Source organism: Talpa europaea (assembly GCF_964194135.1).
Source record: "Talpa europaea genome assembly, chromosome: 15".
Lineage (NCBI taxonomy): Eukaryota > Metazoa > Chordata > Mammalia > Eulipotyphla > Talpidae > Talpa > Talpa europaea.
The window spans coordinates 55,098,024-55,123,609 of record NC_140083.1 but is presented as its reverse complement, the minus strand read 5'-3'; the positions used below and the strand labels follow the sequence as shown (position 1 = coordinate 55,123,609).

Genomic DNA, 25,586 nt, shown 5'->3' with positions numbered 1-25,586 from the left:
CATTATCTTTCAATAGTCAAGGAAATACTTATTGTTTAATTTTCCTAAAAATTGAATAATATGAAGTAAAATGTTGTTAGCATTTATAAAACCACTCAAAGGTCAAATGGACTTAAGGGTTTTGGTTCAACTGCCAAAAATAGCATATTGTTTTCCAGTCAGGAGTTCAGGAGTTCAGAATCCTCTTAAGCTGTGTCCCACGATACTACAGTGCTTTCCTACGCCTTTCATTCTTTTTTTGGTCAGCTGTCCATTCCACATATAGTAAAGATCAGCTGAAATGCAATAAACAAAGACATAAACAAAAAACAAGATCTTAGAAAAAGAGTAGAGTGTATATTTTGCCAACACTGTGATGATTCCCTTCTACTAAAGAATCACAGTTCATTTGCTCTTATTTAATTCCAAGGAGATTTTACTGCTCAGCAATTAAATGAATGCCTTACAACTTTGTTAAGAACATCAGGGATTTTAATGAGATTCCCTATAAAGTAAAAGCATTCGCTTCCCCACTCATTAGTTAAATTACCTTGAGAAAGTTATTTAACCTGTTATTTAAAGGCTGCTTCCTCCTCATTACGTGAGATAATGCATGTAGAGACCTAGCAAAATATCTACTATATAGAAAATACTCATTAAATATTTATTTTCCTCTCCCTGCTCCCTCAAAGAAATGATAATGTAGTTTACCAAACAGTGTATAACATGCAAATTAATAGTAGGATATATTTCCATGAACATGTCCCTAATACAGAACTTATTCCTACTGGAGATTCCTACCAGAATTATCTATTCGTAGAGGATTATGGGTGCTTTGATGGTGGGCGTGGTATAGTAATACATATCTGAATAGGTGTGAATCACCAACATTACCGCAATTAAAAAAAAAAAGGAGGAATAATCTTTAAATACTTCTTGGTATTCACCAGCTTCCTAAGTTCCTCAGATCATATATATCAGGAATTTCTTCATTCAGTGCAGTCAGGACCAGATTTTGATCAGTTAACTAAGTAATTTAGTTAAATCAGAGAATCATTAAAAATGATGTAAATGGTAAACAGTTTAAGATAAAACATACATGCTCATTCCTCTACTTGTGAATGTAAGACTAAAGTCTCTCCTTTGAATAAGAGTCCATCATTTAGACATCTGCACGGTCTAAATGTATCATTCTATGATTTCCATTTTGGGTTTACTGGGTATAGACGTAAAATTGCTTGCAAAAAATATGAACATAGCATCCTAGATTCACACAATCTTTTCTTCATCTAATTAAGAGTAAATCTTTATGACTATATCTATAATTTTTTAAATATTATTATCAACATCATTTCAAACTATTTCAACAATTTATAGGATTTAAATCAATTACAATTAAAAAATAGATTTGGCATCAACAGATTTGAGAATTAGCACAGGCGCCTCCTGGTACAGTATATCAGTCAACCGATGAAAGAAGCAGGCACACAGGCTGGATGCAGAACAAACGATGTAGTAGATTCAAGCAGCAGTCACAGGAGGAATGTAGAGCTCAATTTCTCTTTCTGCTTTTTACCAAGTTTGTCCTGCTTCAGCTGAAAAATGCTCCTTTTCCCTCTCTGTCTATGGAAATTTTACTAACCTTCAAGCTCAGCACAAAAATTTTTCACAGCCAGCCCAGCCTTCATTATCTCTCTCTCTTAGAGCTTAGGCAGTACTAACAGCCTCATCACACAACTGGGCCCTTTATTAGACTCTAATCCTTTATTATCCCCCTTTTCCTGCATTAATCTTTCCCTTTCTGCTGGATTATTCCTATTAGCACACAAATAGGTTCTGGTATCTTCTAAGTTCCTTTTCTAAGTAGTAAGAGCTACATTCTCCCCAAATACACTATTTCTCCTCCACCCTTTATAGCCATATTTCTTTAAAATTGTCCCTATTCATGCCATTCGTCCTTCACCTTCCATGCATTTTAACCACTTCAATTCACTACAGAATGGGCTTCCCTCCTTGTCACATCTCTTGTTAGGATCAGTAACAACCTCCAAGTTGTCCAATCCAGTCATTTCTCTATCCTCTTGTTCGACCTCTCAGTGCCATTTGACAGATGAGGGACTCCTCTTTCTAGAAACTTCTCGTGCTTTCTGAGGTATAACTTTCCTGATTTTTCTCCCCATTCACTGGCTGACAATCTCAGTTTCCTTCCCCTACTACTCCTCCTCGAATAGAACCCTTAGTGTTGAGTTTTTCAAGGATCCATCATTTCTCTCCCCCTAGTCAGAGGTTTGCAAATGAGACAGAACCAACTCATAAAAGCTTTCAGAAATTTCTAGGGGTGCTTTTTGGGGGGTGGGGGACAGAGCAGAGAATAGTAGTAGTATTTAGTTTAGAAGGGCCAAAGATGCTAGGTGTCCTGCAATACAAGAGACAACCCCCAACAAAGAACACATATTTTACGCCATGACTTTCCAATGTCCCACTAGATAATTACATGGATAAAAAAAGCCTACCTAGAACTTAATTCAGTTTACAGGTAAAAGTGATGGGATTTCAAGAAATATAAGAAATACAAGCAAAATATAAATTAAGAAACAACAGTTTTTCCCCAAGAGTTGACCCTTTTTTTTAAAGATTTATTTATTTATGCATACAAGAACTGGGGTACAGGCCAGAGGCATGGGGGGTGAGAGGATTCACTAGAGACAGAGTGAGGAACAGAACAGGCAGACTGACTGAATATACACTGCTGAGGAGAGCAGTGGGAGAGACAGGAGAGGTCTGCTGCACTATGTGGGTAGCTCCCTGGCCAGGGATCAAACTCGTGCTGCAGTGGCTGTGGATTGCTTCATAGGTTGCATCTTAACCCCTTGTGCCATCAGGGAGGCGTGAGTTGACCATTTTGGAAAAATCACACAGCCAACAGCCATGAAGGCCCATCTGAGATGCCAAAATCACCCAGTCTCCCTCTATATGAGGTGAAGTCATGTTTATGGGATTTTACACACAAAGGAGACGCTACCAATCCTGCATCCTTCTTTATTTTCTCCACATGTGGTACTAGCATACTTCATCCTTACCTTCTTTATGAACTTCCTCCTTCCACAAAACGTAAGTTTCATGATTAAAGCAATTTTTGTTTTATTCATTTCTGTGTCCCCAGCATACTATACTAGGGTTTGATGTAAACAGAGGCTCAATAAATAGGCATGAACTCAATCTGATTACTTCATATCTTCTACTAGGATCATGAACAAGTACTTCCATTGAAATAAATATTTAAGAACAATTTTATTCTTCTCTGTTGTACTACACTTAGAGAATTACACTGAGGTTTTTTGTAATTGTGAGGCTAAACAGGTTATATTATCTATGAATATCATGCCAGGAAAGCAATAACTGTTATATGACAGGGATATTGGGTCTCAGAGCTGAGAAACACTGAGCTATGTGAGTTTATTTATAACTCAGCCTCTCTTCTGAATACCAAACTCACGAATCCAACTTCTTCCTTGACAACCCCACTTAAAGGTTCTAAGGACATTTTCAAACTAACATGCCCAAATATGATTTTCCATCTATCAATCAATGAATCTCTATCAACAGCATGGGAATTTCAGAAAATTACATCAATGAATCCAGAGAGCTAGGAGTCATCTTTTAGTCTCCCATTTTCTGGTCACCTCCTCCAATCTACCAAGAAATCTTCTAGAGTCTATCTTCTAAGTATATCTGGAATCACCCACTTCTCTTCACTACCGAAACTATCACCTTGGCCCTTACTATCTCTTTTTTTGAACTTTAACAAAATATCCTACCTAGCTGCCTGCTTCATCTCTTTCCCCTTCAGTCCATTCTCCAGACAGACCAAAAGTGTTCATCTTAACAACTGTTTACCACTGATGTAAAATACAACCCAAACTCCAGATCATGCCCCTCAGGTACTACCCCATGAAGTCATGTAGGCATGACTTCACCTCATACAGAGGAAGACTGTCTGGTTTGGCCTCTCAGATGGGCCTTCAATGCCTTTGGCATGAAGTTAAAGAGAGCTCCTTGACCATCTCTCATCTTCATCTTATACCATTCTGGTCTTCACTCACTACATGCCAGTTAAGCCATCTTCCTTCCTAGCCTCTTTTCTGTCCCTCCTGCACACACTCATATATCCCAGAACAGGCTCCTTCTCATCCAGTAAGTCTTCACTTAATTGATACTTCCTCAGAATCCTCCTGACTGCTCCACCCAGCAGTTCCCTTTTAGTCTCTTTCTGTTGTTCTGTTGTTCACATCACAAGTTGTGATCATACATACAGTAATTATTTTTAATGTTTATCTCTCTCATCAAAATGTAAGCTCTAGGGGGCTCCCTGTGGCTCAAGAGGTTAAGACGCAACTATGGGGCCTCCCCGGTGGCGCAGCGGTTGAGCGCTGGGTTGCGAAACTGTGCGCGGCCTCTGCGGCACCGGTTCGATCCCCGGCTGCTCCCCGGCCACCGGAGGAGGGTCCCACATGGCGCGCAGACCTCGCCTGCCGCCCGCTGCTCCCCTCAGCAGTGTACTTCGGTCCTTCTGCCTGCTCTGCTCCCCGCTCTGGCTCTGGTGAATTCTCTCACCCTCCCTCCCGCACTTCTGACTGTACCCAGTGCATGTATAAACAAAACAAACAAACAAACCAGCAAACAAATAAATAAAGCATGCCTCTATAAAAAAAAAAAAAAAAAAAAAGACGCAACTATGAAGCTGTCTGTAGCCACTGCAGCAGGTTTGATTCCTGGCCAGGGAGGTGACCCACATACATGGTGCTGCAGACCTCTCCTGTCTCGCCCGTCGCTCCCTTCAGCAGTGTATTTCAGTGGATCTGCCTGTTCTGCTCTCCACTCTGTCTCCGGTGAATCCTCTCACACCCCGCATCTCCAGGCCTGCCCCACAGCTCTTGTATGCATAAATAAATAAACCTTTAAAAAAAAAATTTAAGCTCTATAAAAGCAAAAACCAAGCTTATTTTGTTCACCATCATAGTCATCGGCTAGACCAGTGGCATGGCAAACAGTGAACACTCAGTAAATGAGTCACCCTGAATGTGACTCACCAGCAAAAACCACTGGTCACCAGAACCTGACAATTTTAGCTAAGAAACATTCCTCAAACCTTCCTCCTCTAATCCCTCCCAAGCGCTACTCTTCCAAGTGCACAAATTAACCACCTTCCTAATTGCTCTGCCTGCCTATTCTCTCACTGTCCAGTCCTTCACTATTGGTGCCATGCTATAAAAAACAATCTAATACAAACATGATCTTATTTCATTTCTGCTTGAAAAGCTCCCCTGGCTAGTCCCTGCTCACAGGATAAAGGGAAACTTTAATATAGAAAATAGGGTCTGGGTTCAACCTACTCTCTAGTCTCTACCCCCACAACCTCCTCTACATACCTATCTTCTTATACTCCCAGCACAACCCAAACTCAGATGATTCCCTGATCATACTCTGTCCCCCTTCTTTGCCTTTGATGTTCCCTCTGACTAAGAAAATCCTGGGTATCCTTTAAGATCTACCTCAACTGCCACTTTCTTAGGAAGACTTCCTAAACCTTCAGAAGTCAGAAATAATTTCTAAAATTAATTTCTAAAACAACACTGATTATCTTGTCAGGAAAGTTAGTAATAGGAAAGAGACCACCAGTTAATGGAGATTTACAAGGTTAAGTAACTGTAAACAAATTATTTACAGTCCTGAGTCCTCAATTACCTCACCTGTAATACGGAATTAAAAAAAAAAAAAAAGAATAGCAAGACTATCCTGAGGCTTAAGAATTGAGAAGTACTTAGCAGAGAACTATAATAATGGGACTCAATACACGTTAGCTATGTGCTATTAACCTAAACTATGTGGATCATTCTCTGACTACTTGAAAGCAAAGACCATTTGCTTTGGTACTCTCTATATTCCCATTTCCTAATATCTACCCCCAAAAATGACTTAGTAACTTTTCAAATGAAAATGAAGTTGGATTCAGAATTACCAAGCCAATATTGGGGGGGGGGGGGGGCGGCTGATATTTTATATTGAGCGGACATCAGGCTGTATATTCTCACGTATCTCTCACCCCTAAGCATGAAACGCCCGTATTATAGTTTTAATACTCCTCATCATGTCAATTTTCATTACAGTTTTCACTTGGCTTCTTTCAGACTCTAGGTTATTACTTTCCGGGCCCTAGGCCTGTGCTAATTTGCATGAGTTATAAACTAATCATTAGATCCAAGAAGCAATTTCGCCATTTAAATCCAAGGCATTTAATTGGCTTCCTACCTCAAGGCGCTCAATTACCGTGCAACAGCTCGACCGGCTCACCAGTCTACACAGGCACAGAAAGTGTTACCGCTGTGTTTTGGAACTTGCACTGATGATTCAGAAAACGTGATGCTACAGAGTGGCGGTCCCGGCCGGGTAGGTCTCCCGGTGTCCATAACGGACTGCGGGTGTCCACAGCCTTAAACATCCTCTCCAGCGCTCTGGGATGAGGAGCTGCGCGGCCCCCAGGGAGGGAGCGCGCGCGCGTGTGCCACGCCTGGGGATGTCCTCGCTGGCAGGTGGCCCCTCGCAGCCCTGACAGCAGGGTCACCGCGGCGGGCACGCGGGGCCGCCCGCGAGCGGGGCGCCCATCCCTCGGCCGGCGTCCGGCAGGCACCCTCCAGGGAGCGCCGCGCACCGGGGGGCGGCCGAGCCGGCAACGCGCGGAGGGGCGGGGGCCAGGTGGGGAGGATCCTTCACCCGGCTGCGCGCCCCGCGTGGGTGCAGGGGGGCAGCACCTGACACCAACCTCCACGAAGGCATCAGTCAGGTCACTAGCTCGGTCCATCACCGGCAAATGGCGCCCGGCCACGATTTTCACCTTCAGCTTCCCCGGCATGGTCTCGGCTCCGGTCTCTCCTCCGGCTTCTGCAGAAACAAACAAGCGCGTCTGCGCCCAGCGCCCTGCGCCGAGCGCGGCGGGGGAGGGGCGCGCGCGGGAGGGGCGCGCGCCGGCGGGCACGCGCGGGCTAACTGACAGCCGAGCGCGCGCGGGAGCTGCGGCCGCGCCGACTTCGCCACTCACGCTCTGAGGAGAAGGGGTGCCGTCCCGCGCGGGCGCTGAGGCCTCATTCCGGAGAGGCAGCCGGAGGAGCTACCCCGGTGGGTTCTTCGGCCTCGGTCCCACGGCGCTGGCCAGAAAAGCCCAAGCCAGCCAACATCTCGTAGAGTTTCGGCGGCCCCTACAGGGCTGTCTCCGCCCCCCCAAGATGGCGGCTCTCGGGGCGTGGAGGAAGCATCGATCATTCGGCGCTCGGCCTACTGGTCGGGGAGAGATTAAATTCACCGGGAAAAGGTGAAGAGGGCGGGGCGGGCTTCTGGGATGCCGCAGGACAGGGCAGTGGGTCGAGCCCTGCATCTTTCACCGAGCGCGTTCTGAGGTTCGACCCCGGCTCTTGCCCCGGAGCCATCTCGCTCTGTCCTCCCGAGGCTAAGTGCTTGGGCGGCCCTGGGTTTTCTCCGCCGGCCGACGCCTTCCCAGCTGCCAGGGCTGCCTTTCCGAAGGGCTGTGACGGAAGGAGCAGCAGCCGAGGCTGTTGAGAGGAGTGAGTTCAATCTGCCTTTTTAAGGGCCCACTAGTGCTTCGTAAAATCCCATTAATTGGTTTTCAAGCCGGCAGTGGTGCCGTTCTTTGCTATGAAGGAGTCAGTAGTTTCAGGGAGTCCTCAGTCAAAGTATTCTGTTGTAATTTTTTTTTTTTAAATTCAGTCATGTACACGAGTGTTCTTTGGGTTACAGTGTAGATTTTTTTTTTTCCCCCTCGGGCGGGGAGCCCAGAAATCCAAAGCTACTGAGTGAAAGAGTGTGCCCCAAACTCTTAGGTCGGCTCTATGTGCTTATTACGCTTCTGCAGGCCTAAAGATGAGACCTACAGTGCTGGCAGGGGTTCAGGAGCGCCTTCTCTGAGAAATTAGTCAACTGCAAGAAATGCACCTGATGAACTTAATCTTAAACATTTGATGAATCCACCCAAGGAAATAATACATATGTAATATACAAATGAGGTATAATCTATAGACTCAGTCCATCAAAGAATGGTTAGGGAAACTGAGGCACACGCCCGGAACGTAACACAAATCACTCCATACCAAATGTCAAAAACTGTGTTAACAGTACTGACCTGACCGTATCAAATGCACAAAATGCATTAACAATTCTGCTTGAAAGATTATACCCCTGGATTCATTAAGAATGGAAAATCCCTAAATGAAGATATCAGGATGTTTTTAACTTGAAAAACACTCAGGTTAAATTAAGTGCTCCAGGCAATAGTGACCCAGAATAATTTTTTCAAGGCAAAAATATTACTTTCACAGAGGAATTGTTGTTCACTTAAATGAGTTCAACTCTTCTAAAGAGAATGGGAAAAGGCTTTCTCAAGATAAAAGTCTAAAAGAAAAATAATTGACTTTTCTGGACTAAAACCATTCTCCAGGCAAACTGATGAAAGGATGGAGGTCCCAGTTCCCATGCAAATTTCCTTATATCTATTTCTTTTGTGACTTCTAATTCTGTCTTTAAAATACCTTTTCAAGGTCATCTACACTAAGTGATCTGTTCATTCTGTTGTGTTTTGTTTCCAGTGGTAAAGGTAGAATAGCTTTCCTCCTGAAATCAGCTTTATTATACTACCTGTTCATTAAAAGCATACCAAATTACATAAAGAAAAATTACTGGAAAACCAAAGTTTAGCAACAATCTTAGTGGAAATTGTATTACAAGACATTGCAATATAAAACTATTTGCAAATTGCACAATTAAAGTTTAACAATGTCAGCCTCCTAATTAGTAGCCTGTGAGACTCTTGTACATAGGTGTTGCCTCAGGCTTCATCAGCAGGGCAGGAGATTATAATTAAGATGCTTCCTGAAGACTTTCTTTTTAGTAACATTAAGCTTGACTTAAGTTTGTTTTCTAATAATTGTACTGGTTTGTTTTAATTAATGCTGGGAACAAGACTGACTTTTCTGACAAATCTGTCCTGATCTGGTTGCTGATTACTTTCTTGAGCTTCAGACCTCTGTAACACCCTTTTTGCATTTTACATCCTGCAATAATAACAAGAGTTGGCCACTATTGAGATTTGCTGTGTAATAGCTGCCGAAGTCAGTGCTTCACAGCTTTTAAGCCTCCTTAAAATCCTTGGAGATTGGAATTAGCGCCCTTCATTGTGCAGATGAAGAATTCAAGGCTTTGAGAAGGCATATGATTACCCTAAGTCACAGGACTTTGGATGTTGGAGGCAGGACATGTGATTCCTAGAAACCAAGCTTTTTTTTTTTTTTTTAAGATTTATTTATTTATACAAGAACCGGGGTACAGGCCAGATGTGCGGGAGGGTGAAAGGATTCACCAGAGATAGAGCCGGGAACAGAACAGCACACTGAAATTCACTGCTGAGGGGAGCAGCGGGCAAGACAGGAGAGGTCTGCTGCACCACGTGGGCATCTCCCCTGCCTACTGGGATTGAACCTGCACTGCAGAGGCTCCGGACAGCTTCACAGCGCTGTGCTCAACCACCTGAGCCACCAGGGAGGCCCTAGAAAGCAAGCTCTTTAAAGGAAAATTACCACTTTCCAAAAACACTAGGATTTTTTCTCTTTCTGAGATGCCTTTCTCATAATCATCCTAGCAAATACTTAAGAATTCATAATTCAGTTCAAATATCATTTTTACTGTCTTCCCTGATTTTCTTCCAAACAAACACTCCACTCCCACCTGTATGTGACCACTAAATCTAATACATTGATTATTGTACTATCTAAATGTATAATTATTCATTACCTCTCTCCCCCCTAATTAAACTTTGAGCACCTTGAAGGGAAGGACTGTTTCCTAAATATTTCTCAGTTCTCTGTTACTTGCCTTGTGCTCTTCACGTGGTCAACAAATGCTTGTGGATTTAAATTTGAGTCATAGTTGAAATATATGCTATTATTACTTTGCTCTCTCTTCTTTCTGGCTTCCTAGAATATCTCCTTTATCTCTCGCCATGCCTGCAAGGTTAACCTTCTGAAAGCTGGTCTTTGATTGCTGAAATCTGTGAATAATTTTCATTTTACCTTACTCTATGTAGCATTTGACACTGTTGATCTCCCTCTCCTTGAAACACCATTCCTCTGGGTATTCAGAACTATGTTTTGCTTACCTGTTCTGTTATATGCTTCTGTCTTCTCAGCTTCCTCACTGTCCTCCAGGAAGAGGTGTTTTTCTCAGTGCTTTTTTTTTTTTTTAAGATTTATTTGTTTATTTATACATAGAAGAACTGGGGTATAGGCCTGGGGTTCGGGGAAGTGAGAGGATTCACCAGAGGCAGAGAGGGGAGCAGAACAGGTGGGTTTACTGAAATACACTGCTGAGGGGAGCAGTGGTGGAGACAGGAGAGGTCCGCTACACCATATGTGGGTTAGCTCCCTGGCCCAGAATCAAGCTCAGACTGTGGTGGTGATAGCACTGAGACTTAACCCCTAGGCCACCAGGGAGGCCCCTCAGTTTTTTGTTCTTGACCCTCTTCTCTAACTGTTCTCTCTCCCTAGGTGATTGAATTCATGCCCATACTTTCAGTTTCTGTCTGTTTGGCTAAAGATTCTCACATTTTTATTTGTAGCCCACATTTTTCTTCTGGGATCTGAACCCATATATGCAACCATCTAGTTCTGTTGCCATTTGAAATGTCAAGGTGACTATAATTTCAATCATACCTAAGCTGGAACTATATCCAACTACTGGAATCATGATGACAAAATGAAAAGCCTGGTCCTCCTTCTCTTTCTTCCCCCAAACCATACCTAGTCAAAAGCTCAAGCCAAAAACTCACAGGCATTTAAAGTTTGAGAGTGGCTCCAGTTGACAACTTGAGCTCAGTTCAGTTACTTCTGCTTGAATTTACTTATAGGTAGGTAGCTAGGTAGACTCATTTCCCCATCGGTTCCAGTGTACCTTGTAAAGGCATGCCTAATGCACATCAAGTTTGACAGCTACAGTGAATAAAATAATCTAGATTGGAAGATGGTTAAAGTGGATACCCATCCTTGCACTCAGTGAGACTTGTCACCCAGGGACTGGGCAGGTCATCGACTTGATTTTCTTACTGTATGGTACCTGTACGAGCTCCAAATTGAAGCCTGAAGGTTTTCCACTTACGTGTAATTCAGGCCTTTGTGGAAACTCTAAAACACAATTCACAGTGATTTTTGACTCTCCTTTCTTTACCTTTGACACCCAATTTATTGCCAAATCCTATTGTTTATAAAGCTCTCTCAAATTCATCTACTTTCCTCCGTTATTTATTGCCTGGAGGACTGGTACTCCCACTTCCACTCTTATTTTCATCTAGCCCACTCAGCATAAAGCAGCCTAAACCTTCTTTTTAAATTGCAAATATATTAATGTCTTTTAGGGAAATTTTGGGGCAAAAATTAGCTGTTATTCCTTTATTCTTGTGTGACCCTTCTCTTTATAAGAAAGTAAAAATAGGGCCTCCCCGGTGACACAGCGTTAGAGCGCTGGGCTGCAAAGCTGCCCGCAGCCTCTGCAGTGCCAGTTCCATCCCCGGCCTCCAGCGAGGGTCCCACAGGTACTCAGACCTCTCCTGCCGTGCTCCCTGCTCCCCTCCGCAGTGTACCTCGGACCTTTTGCCTGTTCTGCTCCCCACTCTGTCTCTGGTGAATTATCTCACCCTCCTGCGCTTCTGACTGTACCCAGTGCTTGTATAAATAAATTAATTAATTAAAAAAAAGAAAGTAAAAATATCCAGAACTTCAAGAGAGAAACATTAGCCAGCGTTTTAAATTTCATTTGTTTTGGCATTGTTGGGTTTGTTTAAAGTCAAACAATGGTTTCTCCACTGTGTGTTGACCTATTACCTGTTCTAGGTTGTTCCATTTCAACTGAAATTGTCATTCAAATAAATTGCTTCATTTGTCTCTACAAACAGTAGGTTCCAGTTCACTTCAGTGCATCAGATCCAAGACAGATTCCTGATCCTTAAAAATCTTAACAATGCACTTCTTCCTATGCACACCATTTTTCCTTTGCCAATTAAGTGGCACTAATAGTTTTTATGATCCTCTACACCATTATCTTTACAGAGACACCAATTATAACAATAATCGGATTAATTACATTGAGTCATAATTTCCCAGATCCTTTGTTAACTTCCAATTCCTTCCTGTTGTTAATGGGAACATTCCAATAATGTTTCCAGTGTACCTTGGAAAGCAAAACTAGATACATAGATAGATTTACTAAAATTGTCACGAAAAGGATTCACCTCCCAGGCTGAACTCACTGTGGACTAGCATTCTTCAGAGGCGGAGTGGTATCAAGTGGTTTACTAATTACTGCAGTTGATGGGGAGAACGAAGGTGAACTGTCTGCAGCTTGTATAGCCTAGTGTGATATGATGCCTACTCAGACTGTTGCAGAAAGCTGAAGGGATTTCTAAACCGGCTAGAGGTTGTGTTGCTTCCCACAGGAGGGAGTAGTTTCACACATTGCACCTGACATGTAGGCAACTACTGCAGTTCAGAGGAGATGGAGTTGAAATTTTAGCAATCCTTAGTGAAACCACACCAGAGCAAGAAAAGTCATTGCCTATCTTCTTATAGTAAAGATGTTGGGGCTTTACTACATACTCCAAGTATAAATTTCACCATATATCCTGGAACTTTAACCACTACTACCCTACCCAACCCTGTCATTTGGGTCCAGATAGCTAACCCAGTTCTTGCCTCCCAATGAACAAAGAAACACTCCTTACCACTCTCACCCCCAGCTAAAGGAGTTTTGCTGAACATCCCCTGACTCTTCATATGTCTATTTACTAAACTTGTCATGAACAAGATTCAGCTCCCAAAGTCTGTCTACTGCTATCAAGATAAAAACCAGAATTTCTAATCTAGACAATAAGGCTTTCATGATTGGACCCCTACCCACTTGAATAACTATTTCTCATGACTACCCCATGCACTTATACCAACTACATTGTTCCCTTTAAAGGCAAAAAAAAAAAAAAAATCACCATGTGCCATTTCTTAATAACTGATGTTGGGTTACTGAGTAGTTATTTGGAAAAAGAAAAAAGTATATGTATTCCTTCCATCATGATTCTTAGAACTTACATCACAAATGATCACTATCTCTGATATATAAAGATCTTCTAAAAGAAGATCCTTTTGGAAAATGGGCAAGAAATAGAAACAAGTGTTTTATAGAAAAAGAAAGTCAAATGGCCCTTCACTATATGAAAAGATGCTCATGAGAAAGATGTAAATTAGTCCCATAATGAGTTGTCATTTCTCCTTGTCAGCTAGGGGGAAATCCAAAAATTTGACAACATCCTGTTGGCAATACTGTGGGGAAATAGATACCATCTTATATTACGGATGGAAATGTAAATTTATATAACCATTATGGAGGAGATTTTTGCAGTTGCATATGGATTTGTGTTGACCCAGTAGCTTCACTTCCAGGAATGTGTCCCAAAGAAACACTAACAAAAATAAAATAACACTCACGTGTAATCCCTAATGAAATTCTAGATGCAGCCAATGATGATCCATGTCTGCTGACATCACAAAATAAGAAACATTGGGCTTCTCTCTTTCTTGTTATAATGAAATAGGCTGTGCCTAGCAAGTGTGAAGTGTTCTGCCAAAAAAGCAGTAAACCTGAATCTGATTTCTGGACCTAATTACGAGTTTTACAGAAAATACAAGAGACATAGGAATCTGTAGATAATGTCATGGGCCTGCCATCAAGAAAATCCAAAATAGGGCCTCTCTGGTGGCATAAAGGTTTAAGAGGCAACCTATGAAGCTATCCACAGCCACTGCAGCACACATGGTGTGTGTGCAGCCAGGAAGCTGCACCCCACATGGTGCAGCAGACCTCTCCAGACTCACCCACTGCTCCCCTCAGCAGTGTATTTCAGTCAATCTGGCTGTTCTGTTCCCCACTCTGTTTCTAGTGAATCCTCTCACCCCCCCATACCTCTGGCCTATACCCCAGTTGTTCTTGTATGCATAAATAAATAAATCTTTGGGAAAAAAAGGAAATCCAAAGTAAGGTGAATTCTATAGTATAAATTACCCAGTTTCTTCACAAACATTTGGCAGGAACAAAAAAAAAGAGGTGATAAAATATTATGTCACTTAAAAGATATAACATGCATTTAGACCTTAAGTTAAGAAACCAACTCTAAGAACATTTCTGAAATAATCAGGAAATTTTTAATTTTGACTGATATTTGATAATGTTTATTATTTAAGTTACTTAGGTATAATGACAATAGCATAGACATTTTAACTCTGCCTTTTAAATATACATGCAACAATAAAACTTCCTTGGGAGTTCTACCATGAGACATTTTACTCCCACTGTGTCTAGGGTGTTCATTCCATTTGGGTTGAAAACTGAAAGATGGGTAGGAATCAATTTCAACCCAAATGTCTTTTTCCAAATAAATCCCCAAATCTCCTAGAATCCCCAAAGCAAATAAGATTCTCCTGTTACATAGTGTCATTATGCTTTAAGTTATCACTTCTGATCCTAATGCAATTGTAATAAAATGATTAATTATGCAGGTAAGTTGTTTCCCATCTTCCCTATCAGTATGCAAGCCCCATGAAGCCAAGGCTGTTCATTTCTCTTTGGCCATTGCATCTCTGGCACACTGCACACAATAGGGCTTCAGTGCATTTTATTGAGAGAATGAAGTGGTATTACCCTGTGTAAATAGATATTATGGCAGGTCCCCAAGTCCACTGGAATGCCAAGGACTTATCAGGACATACCCCTTGATTCCAGTCTCAACTTGCATTTGCTAACAGTGAGATTAAATTCCTTAGCCCTTCCTGTGAACTAAAGGGTTGTTGGAAGAATTTAGATAACACTTTAAATTTTCTAGTACACAAAAATATCCAGTGATTATTAACTGTTGTTTGTTTATTCTGCAAACATTTTTATGTGACAGAAAACTGTTCAGGAAAGCAGAGATTTCATGGTGAATGAGACAAATAATACTCTTGTCCTCAGGGAATAATACTTTTTAGTAGAAGAGAAATTAATAAGCAAATAATTGAGTACTATAACTCAGGGCATATATAACTCAGAGCATATATATATATATACATATATATATATATATAGAGGGAGAGTATTATAATTCAGGGCATATATATACACACATACGCACGTATATACACACACATATATACACTATAAAGAATAATAGGTGATATTTTAAATAGAGTAACTTGAAAATAACAGGATATTATATCTGAAAAAAGGGATTAAGAGGTTAAGCAATGCAAAGGTACGGTGAAGGAAAGAGCTTTTCCATAATAATTGCTATATCGTGGATTTATTTTTTATTATAATTTGGTTTCTCTGCTTTATATATATATATCGAGGCTGTGATTCATACAGAAATAAAATTGTGGTATCTTCCTGATGAACTGAACTTGTCAACCCTATGAAGTGACCTGCTGGTAATATTTTTTGCCTGGAAGTTATTTCATGTATAGTAACATTGCTAGAACAGCTTTCTTTGGATCAGTATTCTCATGGTATTTTTTTTCCTACTGTTCTTCAGCTTTTGTGTATATAATTTTTGTTTGTTGTAAGGCATGTTTCCCCTAAAACAGTGCCTATCTGGGCACTCAGAATATTTGTTGAAAAAATAAATGTGTTGAATGAAAACAGGACTATGTGTCTGTTGTCAAAGAAAACTAAGGTCCCGGGTAAATGGTAGTTCCTCAGAGCTTTGCTGGAGCAACTTTGCGACCCTTAACGTATATATGCCAACCCTTTTCAAAGAGTTGTTCCAACTCTAATCTACAGGGCTCTCCCTTCCCCCAACCTTTTGGTGTTAAGTGGCACTTCCTCCACTGCTAACCACAAGGCAACTCAGGGAACTGGAGGGGGGCTTAAGTATGAAATAGATTCTGTAATTTCATATGTTAAGGAACTGGGGGTATGGTGGTAGTTTGCTTATGGCTGCTTAGTGAACACACCCCCACTTTCCTTCCTGTACGCATTTCTTGCAAACAACAAAGTAATTTTTAAATTCTATTTTGGTGTTCATATTTTCCACAACAAGTGTAAAAGTCCTGAGGCAAAAATGAGCAACTCTGTAACTTGGAGAACAGTAAGCAAGATTAGGAAAGATAGCTGAGTGCCCACTCTTGTTCTTATTGTGAGGGAATTAAATTGGCCCTTTTTTTGATATTGTTTTTCTCATCTCTGGAACAAACCATGCATTTTTCTCCCTTTTGGTCCTTGTTCCTCTAGAGTTCCTCCTCTCACATCCTACCCAACTCTATCTTGCACCTTCAACATCAGTTAGTACTGACAACACTTTATCCTTACCCAAAGATGTAAGATAGGAACCTTGGCCTCCAGAAGGTTTAGTTTAGGTGTGTAGATCAAATATATGTGAAGTAAAAACAATAAGTGACTAGATAGTGGTTGTTCAGTGAATGATTTGGACCATAACATATGGGAATGAGAAAGGAAACCTCATATAGAAGGTAGGATGTGAGTTGACATTTTAAGATGAGCAAGATCCAGATAGTGGAAATTCATTTGAGAGAACATATCAAGAGCAAAAATGGGCTTCCCTAGTGGCGTAAGGGTTAAAGTCAGCACTAGCATGCTATTTCCAGCCACTGCAGCATGAGTTCAATCCAGGGAGCTGACCCACTTGGCGCAGCAGACCTCTCCTGTCTCACCCACTGCTCCCCTCAGCAGTGTATTTCAGTAGATCTGCCTGTTCTGCTCCCCACTCTGTCTCTGGTGAATCCTCAAACCGCCCCCCCCACACACACACCTCTGGCCTACACCCCAGTTCTTCTGTGCATAAATAAATAAATCTAAAAAAAAAAAGGCAAAAGTATTAAAGAAGCAATGGTTATAGCATAATATAGAAAGAATGACCATGGTAATTTGGCTGGAGTTGGATTGTTTGGAGAAAAGGGGTGACTTTTTAAAAAATGCCTGGAAATAGCCACAGTAACCAGAATTGGGAAGGAGGTGACTCAGTGGCTAAGATAAAAAGCAAAAACATTATTGTGTAGGCAAAGGAAGCCATTTAAGAATTTTTATTTCCCCTAGGGGAAAGAAGCATAATTAGAGCAATATTTTACTACAAGGACATTCACATGAGAATTCAAGATAAAATGAACTTCTAAAGATCAAAAGCAAAGTCTATGTTTAGTTATTATATTAACATAAATGTGGCAATAGTCTTAAATAGAAGGGAGAGTTGAAGGAAATCATTGAGAAAGAATTGAGACTTAGACATTATACATCAACAGGGAAATAAAGAAAACTCAGGGGGGAAATTGCCTGTTTCAAAACAGAATGAAGAGGAAAGGAGTCACTGTCACTAGAAAAAGTAAAACTGCAAGTCAGAAAAAAAAAAAAATGCATGTAGTTTCATGTGTAGTGAGTTCCATGAAGTTTTCCTCAACTATTCTCATGTCTGTTGAACAGCCCAAATCTTGGCACTTAGCTAAAATTGATTATGCTCATACTTATGCAGGTGGGTGGGGTGGTTCCTCAGATTTTGAGAGCCCACTTCCGGAGCTGCCTGTGGGTTGTCTAGGCTAGAATGTGGTTTATCAGTCTGGCAGCTTGGCACAAGCACAATCAGCTGGGGTGTAGGTCTCCTAGACAGGGCCCATGCTCTTGTGTTGTGTGGAAAGATAGATTGGCTCTAATATGAGGGTTGTGGGCAACATTCCAACCTGGTGGCAGCAGTTACCTGCTGCTGGAAAAACAAAAATTTTTTTTTTAAAGAATTATTCCTGTAGGGCCTCCCTGGTGGCACAGGAGTTAAAGACAGTGCTATCAAGCCACTGCCAGCCACTAGAGCACTAGTTTGATCCTGGGCCGCCCAGGGAGCTGGCCCACATGGTGCAGCAGACCTCTCCTGCCTCGCCCGCTGCTCCTCTCAGCAGTGCATTTAAGTACATTGGCCTGTTCTGCTCCCCACTCTCTCTGGTGAATCCTCCCACCCCACTCCCACACACATGGCTTACACCCTAGTACTTGTATGCATAAATAAATCTTTTTAAAAAAAAAAAAAAGAATTATCCCTTTATTGTGAGATTTTTTTTTTTTATTTTTGTGTAGACGAACTAGGGTGTACCCAGAGGCATGGTGGGTGAGGGGAGGATTCACTGGAGACAGAGTAGGGAGCAGAACAAGCAGATCCTTGGGCCTCCCCAGTGGCGCAGGTGGTTGAGCACCACACTGTGAAGATGTCCGCAGCCTCTGCAGCACCGGTTCGATCCCGGCTGGCAGGCGAAGGTCCCACATGGTGCAGCAGACCTCTCCTGTCTCGCCCGCTGCTCCCCTCAACAGTGTGTTTCAGTCAGTCTGCCTATTCTGTTCCCCCCTCTGTCTGGTGAATCCTCTCACCCTCCCATGCATCTGGCCTGTACCCTGGTTCTTGTATAAATAAATAAATTCTTTAAAAAAAAAAAAAAACCAAACAGGCAAATCCACTGAAATACACTGTTAAGGGGAGCAGCAGGTGAAACAGGAGAAGTCTGCTGCACCACATGGGGCAGCTCCCTGGTCAGGGATTGTAATTCAGGCCGCTTTGCTGTGGGAGGGCCATCATGGTGGTAGCACTGTGTGCGACTTAACTGCTAGGCCACCAGGGAGGCCATGCTCTTGAAAGTTCACCTTATGGTTTTCAAAGTTTTGAAAGTACATCTGTGGCCAAGATTCATTATCATGACCTAGTCCCATCTTTCCTTTGAAAGAGGCATCCCTCTCTCTTGCTGCCTAAAATGACATGAAATTAATATGTCTTTATTTTTCACAGTTGGGACCTTGAAAGGTGGACTTTCTTTCATTCCTAATGGAAGTTTTGCATGTAGGTAAAAATTGCCATCCCATCAAAGACTCAAAAACATCCTTCATACTTCCCCCACTACACCTTGTCTTAGTTTTAGAGAAGTTGTATATACTGAGAATTAAATTGTCCTACCTTTGCGGCAGCGGCACCTTAACCCTGTAATGACAGGATATCAGATTTATCCTTTTCCAGGTGACGAAGCCATTGTCACATGGCCCAGAGTGAAGTCTAATGTATAGGAGTCCTTGTTAATCCACAACTTTATCTACTCTTTATTTTTCTGAAATGGAAATGCCAGTTTGAGATGGTTAGCTGAAGAGTAGCAATTCTGTAAAAGAAAGAGTAGCAGGGATTTGTAGAGTGAGGACACTAATCAATAAACTCAGTTTATTTCCAGCTTGAACTAAAATGCATGTGGGCTTACTTAATACCTAAAAGGCAAGGAAATGATGGATGATAAATGACATCTGGAACCTGCCTGGAATTTTTTTTTCTTGGGGTCAAATAGAATAAATAAATAAATTAGAAATTGAATTCACCCATAGAATATGGTACTTTTATTTCAATGTTTCCTTATGTAAAATGTGAGTTATTTTAAGGTATCTTTTACAGTAGAAACAATAATTGAGTCAAAGACTCATCTCAGTTTTCTTCTCACCTTGCTCACAGTGCTAGCTATACATAGACAGGAACACACTGGTGGGCCTCCCTCATCACATGGGAATGGTGACTGGAATCACAGAAACACTCTCTGAGAAAAAATAAGTATGTCACCCCTCAGGGTCTTTTTAAAAATAATCACTCCTTAGTAAGTGGTTACAAAATTCACATTGTTTTTGCTTAAAATTAGAAAAGGGGCCTCCCTGGTGGCGTAGGGGTCAAGTCTCAGCACTATCATGCTGTTGCCACTGCAGCCTGAGTTGGATCCCATATATGGCCAGCAAAACTCTCCTGTCTTGTCCACTGCTCCCCTTAGCAGTGCATTTCAATAAATCTGCCTATTCTGTTCCCCACTTTCTTTGGTGCATCCTCTCACCACCCTCCCCACCCCCTGTACCTCTGGCCTACACCTCAGTTCTTCTAGGATGAAATAAATGTATTAAAAAATAAATAAATCTTTAAAAATAAATAAATAAATGAAATTAGAAAGGCTTCGGATTTCTAATATTCTAAATAGTGCTAAAACTCCAAAATAGGAGTAGCCAATTTACCCATTCTGTAAAATCTAGAAACTGCCAAGTCAGTGTTGAGGAGTCTGATAAAGCTTTTGCTTATTATCTTTCATTCAGCTCTTATTAGATTCCTTACGTAGGGAATTCCAAACTTCCTTCTTACTTCTGATTCCACCTCCATTCAATTTTCCTTTTTTTCTAGAAAGAGCAAAACTAATACCTACATCCTAGATATCTTACATGTGATACCCAGATCTTATGTACCACCAAAAATGGAATTTTTAAACTAAACTTTTAATTTTGAAATGGAATTTGTAAATTCACACACATTTGTAAGAATACAAATACAGAGGAATCAAATATACTCTTTACCCAGTATCCTTCATTAGTAGCATCTTACAAATGCTAGTACAATAATACAACCATCATCTGATACTGCTAACTCTCAAAAAAAAATTTCATTGTCATTTTATGGATTAGCTAGCTCATATGAATTCATCTGTCAGCAGGGGTAGCCTTTACAGGCTAATTAGCTGCCCCCATCCTTGTATAACCAATTGAAGTTAAGAGTCATGTTAAAAAATTGGATTAGTCATATTAATCACACTGAATAAAGCAAATTATATAATTGTGAGTGTTCCTTTAGTTCCATTACAAGAGAGGATCTCTCTGGAAATATGGGGGGAAGTACCAAGAAAAACCTTAGGTGTCTTTTGTTTGTTTGTTTGCTGGATTGTTTTTGACATAGACAACAAAGTGGGGAGGGGGTCCAGTGGTCTATGGTAAAGGGATAGGGGGCTTTAATGGTGGGTGTAGTAGGGTGATATACATCTGAGGGGGTGTGAACCTTAATAATAATAATAGTAATAAAATAGTCCCTTTTCCCCCATTTTGGTAAAATTTCATGGCAGTGGTATGGCGGGCAGCATTCTAACATGACTCCCAGATTTCCCACCCACATGTTGTGCATGCCTTGAAATCACTGGGATTGTGGGACTGTGAGTATGATGATTTTTCTTCTTGTGATCATGTTATTATATGGCAGAAGTGACCTTAAGATGAGGAGGTTATCTAGGTTGCCTTCACTTAATCACATGAACTTTTTAAAAGTAGAGAGTTTGAAGAGGTGGTGGGGAGCACAGCAAATTAAAGTTGCATTGTCCATGCTTCGTTGGTGGATGCAATGCGGTGAAATTCATTTGAAAAGGAATGAACTTGTACTCCTAAAACCCAAGCAACCTCAATAAAGATAATAACAATAACTTAAATAAACAAATACTAGAGTTTTCTCCAGCTCGTTGCAGAGGGAAATTTCAGGAATTGACCTGGAGGAAAGCAAACACCCCTGTGGTGTGGTGACAAAAGTAGCCATGGGGAAGCTCCGGCTGAGAGCAGCTCTGGTCTGACATCCTGGTAAATGGAACCTCAGGCCTAGAACACACGGAGCTGAATTCTGCCAGCTATGCCACTGAGCTTGCACTTGAATTCTCTCCCAGACCTTCGGGCTAGAAACAGTCCAACTAACGCTCTGGTTGCTGCCTCTTGATACCGTGATTAGGAAACGCAGCCACGCCAGCCAGACTTGTGCACAGAGAGTGCTGTCCAGGGTGGGGGAGAGAGACTCAGGGGACTCTGTTATGGCCTCTCCCTTTGAGAATCAGCAAATTAAAGTTGCATTGTGAAATCAGGGCATAACAAAGATTTACAACCAAAGGGAAATAGGAATAAAATAGTGTCACGTGGCCCTGACTCATGTGGGAGTCACATGCAAGAGTAGCCCACCCCGCCCTGCCACATTCAATATACTGTTCTCAGGAGTAAAACTGCTGGTAGCTGGCACAGATGTCATTTCTAAGTATATGTTCTTCTGCGTACAAACTGACAAGCCCCTGTTCAACATCAAGATTTCTTAATGATTTCACTCTTCATTACTTTCTTAATTCATTTCTTTCCTTGAAGCAGCTTTCTCATGGTTGTCAAGGTGACCGCTCCCTCTATCTGTATTCATGGGACCTTTAGGAAAAGCCCCATTCCCTCCCTTTTTTATTTTTATTTGTTCTTGCAAGGAAGACAAATTTGGTTGCATTTCAACTTAATAGTCACTACATGTGATTTTAGTATGAACAAACAATCTCAGCCCTCCTTGACTGAAAAGTGACTTCATTCATTCAGTCAGTTGGGCTTTGAGGTATACAAAGGAACAACCTGATCCCCTCAAAGGAATTTTCAGTTTAGAGGTCTGTCCAGATAATCATGGTTAATGTCCTATATCTCAAAATTCTTAAGCTTGGGCCTCCCTGGTGGTGCAGGGGTTAAAGTCAGTGCTATTAAGCTATCACCTGCCACTGCTGCATAAGTTCAATCCCAGCCAGGGAGCTAATGTACATGGTGCAGCAGACCTCTCTTGTGTTGCCCACTGCTCCCCTCACAGTGTATTCCAATAGATCCACCTATTCTGCTCCCCAATCTGTCTCTGGTGAATCCTCTCATCCCTCTACTTCTGGCCTACACCCCAGTTCTTATATGCATAAGTAAATAAATAAAAATAAATCTTTAAAAAAATAGTTTCAGGCAGTAAAAACATGATGTGGAAAAGACTATAGATTGTTGTCTTGGCTATAAAATAATACTTAAATGAATTAATAATATTTACCCTACTTCATCATAAAGGACAAGTTAATACATGTAAAACTAAGAATTACATGTTCATTTTGTGCTAGTACATGAAAGCCAGGGTGACAATGAGTAGCCAAGGAGAAAATCCAGGAAAGAGGCTAAAATAGGAAGCAGGTACCTCCCAAAAATTGATCTTTTTAAGCTCTTGTTGAATTAACCTGAGGAGGATCCACTGATTTATTTTATTTTTTTAAAGATTTATTTTTTATTTATACAAGAACTGAGGTACAGGCCAGAGGTGCAGGAGGGAGGGTGAGAGAATTCACCAGAGACAGAGTGGCGAATAGAACAGGCAGACGGACCGAAAGCACTGCTGAGGGGAGCAGCGGGCGAGGCAGGAGAGGTCTGCCACACCATGTGGGAATAGCCCTTGTCGGCCGGGAATCAAACCCGTACTGCAGAGGCTGTGGACAGCTTCACAGCTCTGCGCTCAACCTGCTGTGCCACAGGGGAGGCCCCCACTGATTAATTTTAAACTGCAATGTGGCCTGATTACTAATTTATATATTTTAATTGACCTTTCTGAATGGAAAGCAGGAGACAAGAATAGAGGTAGGAAGCAGGGCTGGGTCAAAGGTGAAATGAATGAAGCCCCTGTTTTATATCCACAATATCAGGAAGAATCAAAAGACTCAGCAGACAAGATAAATTATATTTTAAGGCAATATTTTTTAAAAATCAAAATTAATGTGAAAACATCCATGATGAACAATTTCTGAATAAATTCAAAAAAGGCAGGGAGATTCTTGTAAGGATTTTTAGTGTGTGATCAAAAATGACCCAGGGCCCCAAATTATTAAAAGGTGCACACTCCAAAGGGGCCCAGCCACCTGTTGCACAAAGACAAAGGAAGCAGACTCTTAGTGTGATAGATCTTTAGTAGAATTAGTATGTGTAAAGAGGAAAGATGAAAAAAGGATATTCCTAATATTTCCTAATAAAACACCCCAAATTACCTATCCCCTTGTGGGCAAATGCCCAGCCAAACAGGGTGGACCACACAACAGGGCTACTGGGGCCAAAAAACTTGCCACAAATCTAAGGCACCTTCTGGCAGGGAACAAGAAAGGGGTAAAGCAGGTCTGGGAGAAAGAACAAATGAAAATGCAAAATCAAGAAAATAGTTTCCATTGTCAGTCTCCCCATGTGTCTCTCCTCTACTCCATGTCTCCCCCAAGTCCATTTCCCAGCAGTTCCAGGGTACAAGTCAGGCAACAGAAAACAAACCCCCCTGAGTCCACACGTGTTCAGTTATATATCAAGCATGCTGGCTTAACTCCACCCCTAGTTCCCAGCCCCAACCCCTTCCATCAGGAAGTCCTCTTCATTGCATACTAGGATTTGTAATTCAAGGCAGCTGCATATAAGCAGAGGCAAGGAAAATAGTGTTATTTAATGCTCTGCAAAAATCCTTTCCCTTTTATCAGGATTTTTTTTTTTTTTTTTTTTTTTTTGGTAAGGTGAGAGATGACAAGAGCCTGAAGCCGAGTAGTCGCACTGGATGTGAAGACAGTTGAATGGATTAAGGAAGACTATGAAAGGAGTTGCGGCAGAGGAGACTTGATAATGTCTTTTACTAAGAGTGTATCCTCAAGAAGAGGCAAAAATTTAGGAGGGGGAGATGGTAGAGTGGATCAAGGAGGAAATGAAATTCTGCTTAGAATATAATAAACTCAGGAAACCTCTGATACATTCAACTGGAGACACCAGGAGGCAACTGAAATATGTGAAAATAATTAAGCAAAAATTGTTACCCTAGCTTGTTAGCTCCCCTTGCCAGTTAGCCTCTAAGTCTGTCCACTATCGCTTTCCTGCCAGACCAGATCCTTGGGAGGAAAGAGGATCTTATAAGACTTATTCATAGGGGTGTAGGAGCAGAAAGTTGGGAGGTAATGTTGGGGAACGAGAGGAACAGGAAATGTCAGGCATGTGTTTGAGCAACTGGTAAATCTTCCCTTTGTCCCTGAACCACGTTCAGATCATTACACATTTACCCATACTATTCATTTACAGTTCATGTCATTGGCAGTAATAACCTCTAACCTTTACTATTGACAACTTGGTTATTCTCTATTTCCCATCAAAGACTTTGACCTTTGGACAAGTCATGCACATCCTGTTATTACCTGGAACATTTTTGCTTTAAAACCTTAAATACACATATACCTCTCTAGGACTTTAATCTCAGTTCCAACTCTTCCCTCAGTCACTCTTATTACATCAGTTTCCTTTTTTTTTTAAGCATTTTTAAAATTTATTTATTGCATACAAGAGCTGGTGTGTAAGCCAGAGGTACAGGGGCATGAGAAGATTCACCAGAGACAGAGTGGGGAGCAGAACAAGCAGATTGACTGAAATACACTGCTGAGGGTAGCAGTGGGTGAGACAGGAGAGGTCTGCTGTGCCATATGTGGGTCAGCTCAGTTGCCAGGGATCGAACTCGTGCTGCAGTGGCTGCCGAGAGCTTCATAGTGCTGAGACTTAATTCCTTGTGCCACCGGGAGGCCCTACATCAGTTGCTTGAGCTCATCAAGACAATGACCCTTGACCTACTCAATGAGGTGTCTCTCAGCTTCACTTTCACTCCTCTTCAGCTTACACTGCAGTGACACATCACTTCAGCCATTTTCATGCCAATATCCTCAGTGCTCTCATTTACTCGACCTATATAAGCATCATCCCATGCACATAGATACATGTTGTACACTACACAAGAGCACACTGCAATGGGAAAAAATGAAAACGAACTCAGGCTCTATTCAGAATTTTACCCAAGAGTGCAACTTTTTCTAATTTGCTACATAGTCTAGTGCAGA

The 25,586-nt window shown here is 41.5% G+C and overlaps 1 protein-coding gene across 19 annotated transcripts in view; it reads right to left on the bottom strand.

The window, feature by feature from the left end:
* The window catches only part of C2CD5 (C2 calcium dependent domain containing 5), a gene marked incomplete at both ends in the record, with an annotated part of 87,107 nt that extends 80,218 nt beyond the window's left edge, over positions 1-6,889 (bottom strand). For all 19 annotated transcript variants that reach the window (XM_084255225.1, XM_084255235.1, XM_084255232.1 and 16 more), the window contains one exon: positions 6,800-6,889. In XM_084255225.1, coding sequence (XP_084111351.1) covers positions 6,800-6,889 — 90 coding nt within the window. The remainder of the gene's footprint in view (positions 1-6,799) is intronic.
* Between the last annotated feature and the right edge of the window lie 18,697 nt (positions 6,890-25,586).